A 12,835-nucleotide genomic window follows, 5' to 3' on the forward strand; every position below is an offset into this window, starting at 1 on the left:
AAATAGGTATAACCACCAACCAGCTGTCCACACAAATGAATAGCCACTGTCAAACTGTGGTCAAGAAGAAACTTGACCATCCAGCAGCCAGACGCGACTTATTTGAGGGAAACCATTTTGTCCATTCACATGATACCAGAAACAAAGAAAATTTTATGCTCCCCACCCACCGCCTCAGACTGTTTGCCCAGGGACCTCAATACATGGAAATGAAAATTTTTAATAAATTAAAAGGGAACAAGTTGATGCAGATGAATTTAGGTTCACTTAAAAGAAAGCTATATGAGGTACTGACAATGAAGTGTTATTACTCAGTGGATGAATTCATGCAGGACAATCTGGAAATTTGAGCTGGGTACAATGTGTTACATGTTCCAAGAAATATCCTTATAGTGTTGTTATTTATTATAGTGCTATCATTAATTAATGTAAAAATCATTGTAATTGTTTTATAAATTTTTGACATGTCTCCTGTACGCAAACCAAATGGATTGCAAATGTACGTCATGAGATGAATAAAACACAATTCACAATTCACAACATGTTGCTCAGTAGAACATGGTATATTTCAATGGCTACTTCACAATCTGTACCATTTGTTTACTTCCCCACAACTCTAGCTCTTCTGAACTATGTAGACAAGAGTTGTTCTTGCACCACATCCTTCATTCATGTAATCCTTCTGGTCTCAATCTCTGCTGGGTCCCAGCACAACACCAACATCAAACCTGCTGAGGGCCCCTAACTTCATTCACATCTTGCATCAACACCCTCTTTCCCAAAACAGAAATGAAACTGAGGATGAGCTTAACATAACTTCAGACCATGTAATAAATGAAGTGAAATGATTAAGCTACATTAGAAGCTGAATAATGCATGGCAGATGAAGCAAGGAGGACAAATACACAAACTAGCTCAGGACAAGAAAGTGCTTTTGCCAAAATAAGTTCACTAGTGACGAACAAGGATCTTATTTTGAGAAAGAAATTTCTGAAAATGTATATCTTGAGAACAGAATGACACATAACAGCATCACAGACTGTAGAAAGGTGGGAAGATAAGAGAACTGAAGTATGTTACAGAATGCACAAAATGTTACAGAATGATGCTAAAAATTAATTGCTGTGACAAGGTAAGAAATGATGTTGTTCTCCATTAAATTGTTAGAGGCTGGATTATGCAGAAAATATACGAAGGGACAAGGTGATAGGACATGTGTTGAAACATCAGGGAATAATTTTTACAGTACCCGAGAGAGCAGTAGAGAGCCAAAATTGCAGAGAAATCCAGAGATTGCAAAATGTGCAGCAATCAACTGCAAAAACAGTCTGTGGTAATGATTTATTTAATAAGTTTAGCATGAGAAGAAAGCAGGAAATCAAAATTTTATACATCATTGTTCATGAAGATCGGATTTTGTGATGAGCAGACAAATGTATTCTCATGGTCAAAATGGAGATGTAATACACATTTCATTTTGACCACATATGTGATAGTCACCAATGAGATAATGAACATCCACAACCAACATGCATTTATGTAATAATAATAATAATAATAATAATAATTATTATTATTATTATTATTATTATTATTATTATTATTATTATTATAAAAGCTAATGTAGTTCAGCACACTTGTAATTTTTCTTATCTCTGTGCTGGTAAAACCTACAGACTGCATCATTATCTCATGCTGAAGATAATTTATTTTTTTAAATTCCAGTGTTTCAGTTTTTTCAAACTGTGAAAAATTTATAAATATTCTTTTAAATAAAACTTAACAGTAACATAAAAAATACTAAATCTGAAGTATCATACATCACCTTTAACAGACCCATGAAGAAGAAAAACTGTAGTATGGTGAACACTGGAATATAAATGTCAATTTCCATTTGTAAGGGCTTCTTTGCATCACCAACATATTGCCTCCCAACCAAGGCCGCAAGGAAAAATGAATATGTGGCAATAGTGACAACCTGACACATAAATAATAAAATAACAATTAATGGGATTCTTTAATGCCTTGTCCATATTATGCATTTTATGTTCTACAAACATGTCATGTCAGAGCTGGAAGGAACAGTAATTAATTAAATTTTATTTTCTTGGCAAATATAAAACATTAACTTAGAGATTAAATACACATGAAAAAATGAATTCATTACTGATAGTTCATAAAATAAAAGAAAGACCGTTATTCCATTTCATTCAAAGTCTGCTTTGCCCAAAGACAACTGCTGTTTGAATATAATTATGCAAGAACTATTGAAATGATATATATAGAAATGATAAATGTTGCATTTTATTGAGGCTAATAATAAGGATCAGTTTCAGATGAACTTCAGCTTACACATTAACCATACACATTATAAAAATATTTTTCATGTAAGCTTTGAATCTTTATCTAGTATACACTACAGAGCTCTATAAATTGGTACATAGAACTATAACAGTAAGCAGATACAAAACAGGAAATTATAGATATATTCAGATGCAATAAAAATTAAAAACACATTCTTAGCTGGTCCTCCTCCAAATTACTTGTATTCAAGGATTTGAGATTCTTGTTAGTAAAATGACAAGTAAAAACGTCGATCATACATAGGTCTCTGTTCTAATAGCATGTAGACAAATAATGGTGTAGTAAAATAAATATAAAGTTAATAGTAGATTATAAACCAATCAGCTATTTAATCCAATTTAAAAGGCAGCAGTTTTTTTTTTTAAAGTACTGATTTTTCTTGCTCCATTTACTGTTTTAATTTCAGCTTGTGTAAGGTATAATGGTACATAGTACTTCAGTGATAGTTAATTGTTACTACTGTGCACATAATTAGTTTGACTGTTGCTTCATTTTATTAATGTACACCTTGACACATTCCACATCCATGAAGGTTCCCTTTTGTGAGGTTATCTGAAGAAAATGATGAATGAGTCAGTATTGATAATTTTGGAAACAGTTAGGCACAACAAGTGCTGTGTCACTGTAAGAGGTACAGAGGTGAGCAAGTGTGCTGAGGCTTAACACAGTTCACTTCTACCAGCATCGTGCCATCATAATGTGCCTGTGCTTAATATGCAAATGATTGCACCATAGTCTAAGAGTGACATTAAAAATTAATATAACTTTTCCAAAATTTCTCAGTGTATGCTTAAGTATATTAATGCTAACATTTTAAAGTCTCAGAATGATGAAATGAATATGTTAGGCAAAATATATAGTCTTAGGTAAAAAAACGTGGTGCTGAATAATAGGACTAAAAAGCTAAAAACTGCTCAGTATATTCAAAAGAATGTCACAATTAAATGTTACAAGAATCAACTGGATCAGAGCAATATTTTACTGGCATTCTTACGAAAAATTGAAGCTACTAAATATTAGACTCATATAGCTGAAAATTTGTGTGTAGCCTCACGTTCATATAAAAACATTAAATATGTGACACCAATAAGCTACCTCTATCAGTTTTCATGTTATCTACCAAAAAACCATATTTGGAATGAAACTACATTTATTCATGGTAGATTAAGTAACAAATGTATTTCTAATAAAATGTTTTAATTTCAGTACTTGATTACATTCATGCAATAATACAGCTGCACCAAGTTTCAAGACTGTACTGTAAATAAAAATGACTACAAGGAATCTTAATGTGGCAATTTAGAGGTCAAGTTCTATTGTCTGTCCCATTCTAAAAATTCTAACCTGAAAGTTTAAAAGCAGTCGAGCTAAAAAAATTTCAGGAACTAAAGCAACTCAACTCTATCTTTATAAAAAAAAAATAAGAAGATTGTAAATTGTTAATTTATAGATCTATTAATTAATACGTAATCAAGAAAGGTGTCATTTAGATACTGCTACCTGAGCTTACGGTGGTTGATAGCATATATTCCATTTGGCAGTCCACTGTGCCCCTGTATAAATAAAGCCAGAGAGGCACCACATCAGAGAAAAGACAATGAAGGCCCTAAACATAGACAAGGCCATCTATCCACTATTCAGTAGCAAAAATATGAAAATAAAAATGAAGAAAATCCTCTACAAAACAGCTGTGCTGCCCACCATGACCTATGAATGTTCATGATAGGCAGCAGCATACTATACAAGAAGATATGAACTGCAGGTGGTGCAGAACAAAGTGGTCAATTGGAAATGGACATACTTGATTACAATCAGGATACTAACAACAAAAATGTTCCACAACATAGATAATGGAAGAGACAGCTGCCAGCATCTAACAGAAGTAGGCACCCAGAAACCTAAAACTCAGCTTGAACAGAAAGTCTCTCCCTCCATTACTGAAGAACCATCACAATAATAGACATGAAAACTTAGGACACTTTTACCCATTAATCCTCAGTCTAAAGCAAGAATCCACAACTGAAACTAGGACAAAATAAATGCACGCCAATGACACTCGATATATCACACGTTCGATTAGGCAATAAACATTCTGTTAGAGTACAAAAATTGTCAGGAAAGGAGCAGCCAGACAACTCAGATATGTCTCAGCTATGGAAACAAAACCAAACCAGCACTACCACCACCGAGTTAAATGCCCTGCATTGGAGACAACCTAGTTATGATGACAGCCACTGCAAAAAGAAGAGCACTTAAGAAAGATCCAACAAAACAAAGCCTTCTCACAATGCACAGCACCCCACCAAGGATGGTGGATTGGCGAACACTACAAATTACAATCATGACCCCCAAAGTTTAAAGTAAATAAATTGTACCAGCACAGGACCAACTAACCAGAAAGTGGGAAGAGACACTGTACACCAAGATATCAATCTGTTTGTATCAGTCAAATGCCTGTGTGAATAGTGCCTCAGATGACATCAGAGCTGGGCAGACTTGAATGCATTTTTGGTAAATGCCACATACCATCCTGGACCACTTTGACTTCATGGAAGTAACTGTTAGTGTGCTACCCATTATGTTGACAAAACCAGTTTCCAATTTTAAGGTGAACAGTTAACTTCTGGTGGTTAGAAGTCAGGGTCATGGACTATTTTATTTGGAACTTCCAATAGAGATCGCCTCTGAACCATTAATAGTATTGTTTCTGATAAAGATATTATTATTATTATTATTATTATTATTATTAAGGATAGTATTATATTTTGTGGATGTGAACTTTTACAGAATATATCAATCAGTTAAAAACCTGAACTTTTATTTACAGTCATAGTTCCTGATCCTACTGAATAGAAAGCAAGTAGGAACATTTTCTTTCAGTGAGGCAAAGGGTAACATGGACTTGCAGGCTGGAAATTATGGACAGTAAGTTCTCCATCACTTCTTGACCACAAAAAAACTGTTTTGAGGCTTTTGTAAACAGTTAAGCATGCACAAACAATTTAAGTGTCTTTCCATAAAGAGCTAATAATATAACAACCATTTGATTAAGTACTCACAACAGGTCACTCAGGAAAGCAAAAATTTACACCCAGACAAATATAGACAGTTATATTATCAATTTATACAGCTGCCTGAGTAAAGTACTGTGAGGTAGTAGGGAACAAGGTTTGCAGTTAGAAGTATGTCAAATATTTCTTTAAAGAATTTGGTCAAGAAACAAATTTTATATGACTGTGGTGACAGAATTAATCGATAAGTAAGGAAAACCACTGAAAGAGCAAAGTATGTAATATATTTTTTATTGTCTTCTCACCTTTTGTGTCACTTCTATGCAGTTGATTCTCAGCATTGTCTCATTTTATGCATTTGAAAATGAGCAATAATAAATTGTGATATTTTACTATTAGCAGATACATACTGTTTCTACTGTGGATTACTTTTCTCACAAATGGTGGCACCACTGAAAGCTATGGACCATGAGAAGCATGTCAAGTGTGAAATTACAACACCAGTTCCAACAGATGCTGTCTCAGTGGAATACTTACTGAATGATTCAGACAGTGGGACTACTAATCCTGTTCCTCAAGACAGTGCTGTTCATCAAGATCAACAGACACCTACAGGCCTCAAATATTCTATTGGTTAGCCACAATGAGTCTTCCACACCAGGTAGCAAAATCTTAATTCTGCCATATATGCTGCAAAAGCCAGACTTGTGGTTTAAAATACTAGAAGTTTCATTTATTGCCTATGATGTATGTGACAACATGTGCTTTGGACAATGAGATTGACATTACTCATGACGCACATGAGTTGTGTAAATATGAGCAACTGAAAGACCAAATGCTTCACCATGTTCAAAAATTGAGATACATGCGTAATCAACAAGTGTTACATAGTGAGGTTATTCTTGATAGTGTTACCTTCAAACACTGAATACAGAAACTGAAGTTTGGGATGCAGCAATGTGACTGCATATTTCTTGTATGTCCACCCTATAATTAGTTGTGGCATATCCTTCTGGGGATCAACAGTGCAGAACAGACAAAAAATATATAAGTTGCAAAAAAGGGCTGTATGAATGAGACTGAAAAGTAGCAATACATCCCACTGCACAGAGTTATTCAAATCTTTGGGTATATTGACAGTTCCGTGTTAATACATTTTGAAGGCAGTAATATACATAAAATACACATTGACCAATTCCCTATAAACAGTTCCATACATGCACATGCAATCAGACACAGACAACACCTACACCCCTATAGGAAAAAGAAATCAAAAACTCAAAATAACATGTTATATAATGGAATTAAATTATACAACAATCTTCCACAATGGATCAAAGACATAAGTGAAATAGATAATGACAGGAAATCACTAAAAACATCTCTCTTGGAAAAGTGTTTTTATATTGTAAAGGATTGCATGGAATGATGTAAATATATAAATATATGTAAAAATTATCAACTGTGTTATTAAATGCTTTAACAATGTATCTTTAGGTTACAATATTCATGAATTGTGATTGTGATAATTATAAATATGTGTACCTATAGTATATACTTATGCTGACAACATCCATACAATCTTTATTGTCTATGGATGGATAAATAAATAAATAAAATGACATGTATGGTTTAATCAACTTCCTTTTGCAGTTCTAACTGCTGTGAGTTCTAGTTACAGGGATGACTTGTCTTTGCAACTAAACATGTAATGCATCAACCCTAAACATACATATACATATACCTACTTGTATTTATTTTTCCTTGTTTTTTATGAAAGTTTTTGCACAAAATGTTTAATGTAATTTTCAAGTCATGTAATGGTTGTAAAGTTGTATTATAATTGTGTTTAGTTTTTACTTACACCTGTAACAGTAGAAATGTATAGAAATATGCCAAATAAATTAATATTTTAAAATGTTATATACAATTACGTCCTGGTTAAGATTGACATCTATGGACCTCTGATATGGCAGAGAATTGTTGGCTTGGAGGGCATGCCAGTATAGTGCACACACCACAACATTTGAAGAAGGGCAGTCTATCGAGCCAGAACATTTAGTCAGTAGCAGTTTGTCTCTTATGGTATTAGTATGGAGCTAGAAGTGAACAATTTTCAGTTTGTCATGGTCCTTGTGGGTCATGGTCCTTGTATGGAATGAGCCATATGTGTAGAGTGGAAGACTGAGCAGTGCTCTGTGATAATAAATTTGAGTATAACATTAGTTTGTAATAGGCTTCATATGAGTATAGGACATGACTGTTTTGTGATGTGAACCAAGAAGAATATTAGAACAGATGAACTGTTGAAGCCTTCTGGACTAAATACAAATTACTAGACGCAAACAAATAATTTACATCATGTACACAATACATATAATGGCATATCAAGAGCAGAACATAGAAAAAAGTATGTGATCTGTTAAATATGGAGTCATATCAATTATTAGCCATAAACTGTGCAAAGAAGTTGTCGACTTTGATCACCAGAGCCAAGACTGAAACATTGTTTATGTTATTCATGGATCAAGGTGTAGGTTCATATTTTCACTAACCCTGAACAGTATATAAACACAAAGAATAAAATGTATGTTAATGACTCAAGACTACTCTGAAGTTCCATCATATTGTGTAATCTGTGTGTGCATGTGAAGTACTTTGAGAATTTGATTTATTAACAATGTACTTCACAGTATGTGTGTTGTCATGCATTTGAACAGTGATTGATTTCAAATGTTCTGTAAAGACTCATGTAAATATTGAAGGTCTTTAGTCTTATATTGTTACAATATTTTTGCTAAAAAATAATGAAGAAGTTTGAATGTAGTTACCATATATTTTGACAGCAAGCACAGTAACATACGCTTTGTTAAAAAAAAAAAAAATACTTAAAAGAGAAATTGTTTCGGTGTACAAAACTTCATCTTATAGTAAATTTGGTTGTTTCACTACTTGTTAAAGCTCATGCAAGTTTAAAAAATGCACACATTCTTAGTTAAATGGTAAAAGAACTGTTGTTGAGTTTGCTGTATCAAAGCAGACGTAACAGATCACTAATTGAGTGTACACAGTTGGCAGTAAGTAAAACATTTTTTAATAATTTTTGTAATCACACATTCTCAGCTTTGCAAGTAAATACAGTGTTTTACCAGTCTGTTAAGATCATGCTAGAAGATAATTTAAATAACTTCAAAGGTCCCACTGCAATTAGATTTACCACTTAAAACAGTGATTGTACTTCATCCAATCTAATATGCAAAAACAGATCTCAACTTCTGTCAGAGTTAACCATTTTTAATATGAAATTTTTTACTAGATTTCAGAGTTAATGGTTAGAAACTATACATAAATTCTGACAAAGCCAAGTTTTCAGTCTAAAGCTTTCACAATATTTCAAAAAATTATAAATCTTTCTGGTGGATGGTTTAATGGTAAGTATAAGCTTCTGTCTTGGCTGAGTGTACTGCACTGCTACAAACTGTGCTGATGGTGATCAAGAACATGCATGTGGCAGCTCCACCACTGATAACCACAGCAAGAGAGACAGAGACTCTCTGTTTAGTTGGGACAGCCCCTTTGATGAGGCTATCTTTGGTTGAGTCAGTTCAGTCTGAACAATAACTGTATGTGCATTGTCATTTCACTGTATTCAGTTGTGAATATTTGCTGTATCAGTAGCTACTATTGTTACTCAGTGTACTTCATCTCATCACTCACATTCTGACAATGGAGCCATCATACAACTGATGTGATAGTGAACTATGGGTACAAGACAATGACTTCCACAGTGCTTCATTTAGTGTTTCAAACCAGCGGGAACAACCTCTATTATGTGTGAAAAATGAAAGTGACCTTATTATGTGTCATGCTGTGGGCAACAATCCAGTATTGGCATTTCATAAACTTGCTACTGTGAGAAAAACAGGAAAGAAATCCATTTTGAGAATTTTAGGACGAACATAAAGAGTGATTGGTTGCCTACTAGGCTTAAATGTAGCTAAATTATAACAGAAAAAGAACCAACCATTAACTGTAGCCCTTGTAGAATGCTACTAATCGGAACATTGATATATTAGTAATCTGCACAGTAGTGCTGGGGGCTCTAAGCTAATTCAGTCATCTTTTGGACATACATTTTTAAGAGACAGTTTCAGTTCTGTTTTCATTTGTTTATTTATTTACAATTTAGTGTGCACACCAATTGAACCCCCCCCCCCCCCCATGAACCATGGACCTTGCCGTTGGTGGGGAGGCTTGCGTGCCTCAGCGATACAGATGGCCATACCGTAGGTGCAACCACAACGGAGGGGTATCTGTGAGAGGCCAAACAAACGTGTGGTTCCTGAAGAGGGGCAGCAGCCTTTTCAGTAGTTGCAGGGGCAACAGTCTGGATGATTGACTGATCTGGCCTTGCAACATTAACCAAAACGGCCTTGCTGTGCTGGTACTGCGAACGGCTGAAAGCAAGATGAAACTACAGCCGTAATTTTTCCCGAGGACATGCAGCTTTACTGTATGATTAAATGATGATGGCATCCTCTTGGGTAAAATATTCCGGAGGTAAAATAGTCCCCCATTCGGATCTCCGGGCAGGGACTACTCAGGAGGATGTCATTATCAGGAGAAAGAAAACTGGCGTTCTACGGATCGGAGCGTGGAATGTCAGATCCCTTAATCGGGCAGGTAGGTTAGAAAATTTAAAAAGGGAAATGGATAGGTTAAAGTTAGATATAGTGGGAATTAGTGAAGTTCGGTGGCAGGAGGAACAAGACTTCTGGTCAGGTGACTACAGGGTTATAAACACAAAATCAAATAGGGGTAATGCAGGAGTAGGTTTAATAATGAATAGGAAAATAGGAATTCGGGTAAGCTACTACAAACAGCATAGTGAACGCATTATTGTGGCCAAGATAGATACGAAGCCCACACCTACTACAGTAGTACAAGTTTATATGCCAACTAGCTCTGCAGATGATGAAGAAATTGAAGAAATGTACGATGAAATAAAAGAAATTGTTCAGATAGTGAAGGGAGACGAAAATTTAATAGTAATGGGTGACTGGAATTCGAGTGTAGGAAAAGGGAGAGAAGGAAACATAGTAGGTGAATATGGATTGGGGCTAAGAAATGAAAGAGGAAGCCGCCTAGTAGAATTTTGCACAGAGCACAACTTAATCATAGCTAACACTTGGTTTAAGAATCATTAAAGAAAGTTGTATACGTGGAAGAACCCTGGAGATACTAAAAGGTATCAAATAGATTATATAATGGTAAGACAGAGATTTAGGAACCAGGTTTTAAGTTGTAAGACATTTCCAGGGGCAGATGTGGACTCGGACGACAATCTATTGGTTATGACCTGTAGATTAAAACTGAAGAAACTGCAAAAATGTGGGAAACTAAGGAGATGGGACCTGGATAAACGGAAAGAACCAGAGGTTGTACAGAGTTTCAGGGAGAGCATAAGGGGACAATTGACAGGAATAGGGAAAGAAATACCGTAGAAAAAGAATGGGTAGTTCTGAGGGATGAAGTAGTGAAGGCAGCAGAGGATAAAGTAGGTAAAAAGACGAGGGCTGCTAGAAATCCTTGGGTAACAGAAGAAATATTGAATTTAATTGATGAAAGGAGAAAATATAAAAATGCAGTAAATGAAGCAGGCAAAAAGGAATACAGACGTCTCAAAAATGAGATCGACAGGAGGTGCAAAATGGCTAAACAGGGATGGCTAGAGGACAAATGTAAGGATGTAGAAGCTTATCTCACTAGGGGTAAGATAGATACTGCCTACAGGAAAATTAAAGAGACCTTTGGAGAGAAGAGAACCACGTGTATGAGTATCAAGAGCTCAGATGGCAACCCAGTTCTAAGCAAAGAAGGGAAGGCAGAAAGGTGGAAGGAGTATATAGAAGGTTTATACAAGGGTGATGTACTTGAGGACAATATTATGGAAATGGAAGAGGATGTAGATGAAGACAAAATGGGAGATAAGATACTGCGTGAAGAGTTTGACAGAGCACTGAAAGACCTGAGTCAAAACAAGGCCCCCGGAGTAGACAACATTCCATTAGAACTACTGACGGCCTTGGGAGAGCCAGTCATGACAAAACTCTACCAGCTGGTGAGCAAGATGTATGAGACAGGCGAAATACCCTCAGACTTCAAGAAGAATATAATAATTCCAATCCCAAAGAAAGCAGGTGCTGACAGATGTGAAAATTACCGAACTATCAGTTTAATAAGTCACAGCTGCAAAATACTAACGCGAATTCTTTACAGACGAATGGAAAAACTGGTAGATGCAGACCTCGGGGAGGATCAGGATCGAAATGTTGGAACACGTGAGGCAATACTGACCTTACGACTTATCTTAGAAGAAAGATTAAGAAAAGGCAAACCTACGTTTCTAGCATTTGTAGACTTAGAGAAAGCTTTTGACAATGTTGACTGGAATACTCCTTTTCAAATTCTAAAGGTGGCAGGGGTAAAATACAGGGAGCGAAAGGCCATTTACAATTTGTACAGAAACCAGATGGCAGTCATAAAAGTCGAGGGGCATGAAAGGGAAGCAGTGGTTGGGAAAGAAGTGAGACAGGGTTGTAGCCTCTCCCCGATGTTATTCAATCTGTATATTGAGCAAGCAGTAAAGGAAACAAAAGAAAAATTTGGAGTAGGTATTAAAATTCATGGAGACGAAGTAAAAACTTTGAGGTTCGCCGATGACATTGTAATTCTGTCAGAGACGGCAAAGGACTTGGAAGAGCAGTTGAACGGAATGGACAGTGTCTTGAAAGGAGGATAGAAGATGAACATCAATAAAAGCAAAACGAGGATAATGGAATGTAGTCAAATTAAATCGGGTGATGCTGAGGGAATTAGATTAGGAAATGAGACACTTCCAGTAGTAAAGGAGTTTTGCTATTTACGAAGTAAAATAACTGATGATGGTCGAAGTAGAGAGGATATAAAATGTAGACTGGCAATGGCAAGGAAAGCGTTTCTGAAGAAGAGAAATTTGTTAACATCGAATATAGATTTATGTATCAGGAAGTCGTTTCTGAAAGTATTTGTTTGGAGTGTAGCCATGTATGGAAGTGAAACATGGACAATAACTAGTTTGGACAAGAAGAGAACAGAAGCTTTCGAAATGTGGTGCTACAGAAGAATACTGAAGATAAGGTGGATAGATCACGTAACTAATGAGGAGGTATTGAATAGGATTGGGGAGAAGAGAAGTTTGTGGCACAACTCGACTAGAAGAAGGGATCGGTTGGTAGGACACATTTTGAGGCATCAAGGGATCACAAATTTAGCGTTGGAGGGCAGCGTGGAGGGTAAAAATCGTAGAGGGAGACCGAGAGATAAGTACAATAAGCAGATTCAGAAGGATGTAGGTTGCAGTAGGTACTGGGAGATGAAGCAGCTTGCACAGGATAGAGTAGCATGGAGAGCTGCATCAA

At 35.7% G+C, this 12,835-nt stretch overlaps 1 protein-coding gene across 6 annotated transcripts in view; it reads right to left on the bottom strand.

The window, feature by feature from the left end:
• LOC126299489 (bestrophin-2-like) overlaps positions 1-12,835 on the bottom strand; it is a 612,660-nt gene that overhangs the window by 175,910 nt on the left and 423,915 nt on the right. For all 6 annotated transcript variants that reach the window (XM_049991427.1, XM_049991429.1, XM_049991428.1 and 3 more), the window contains one exon: positions 1,826-1,978. In XM_049991427.1, coding sequence (XP_049847384.1) covers positions 1,826-1,978 — 153 coding nt within the window. The remainder of the gene's footprint in view (positions 1-1,825; positions 1,979-12,835) is intronic.

The sequence above is a fragment of the Schistocerca gregaria genome, chromosome X (assembly GCF_023897955.1).
Source record: "Schistocerca gregaria isolate iqSchGreg1 chromosome X, iqSchGreg1.2, whole genome shotgun sequence".
Lineage (NCBI taxonomy): Eukaryota > Metazoa > Arthropoda > Insecta > Orthoptera > Acrididae > Schistocerca > Schistocerca gregaria.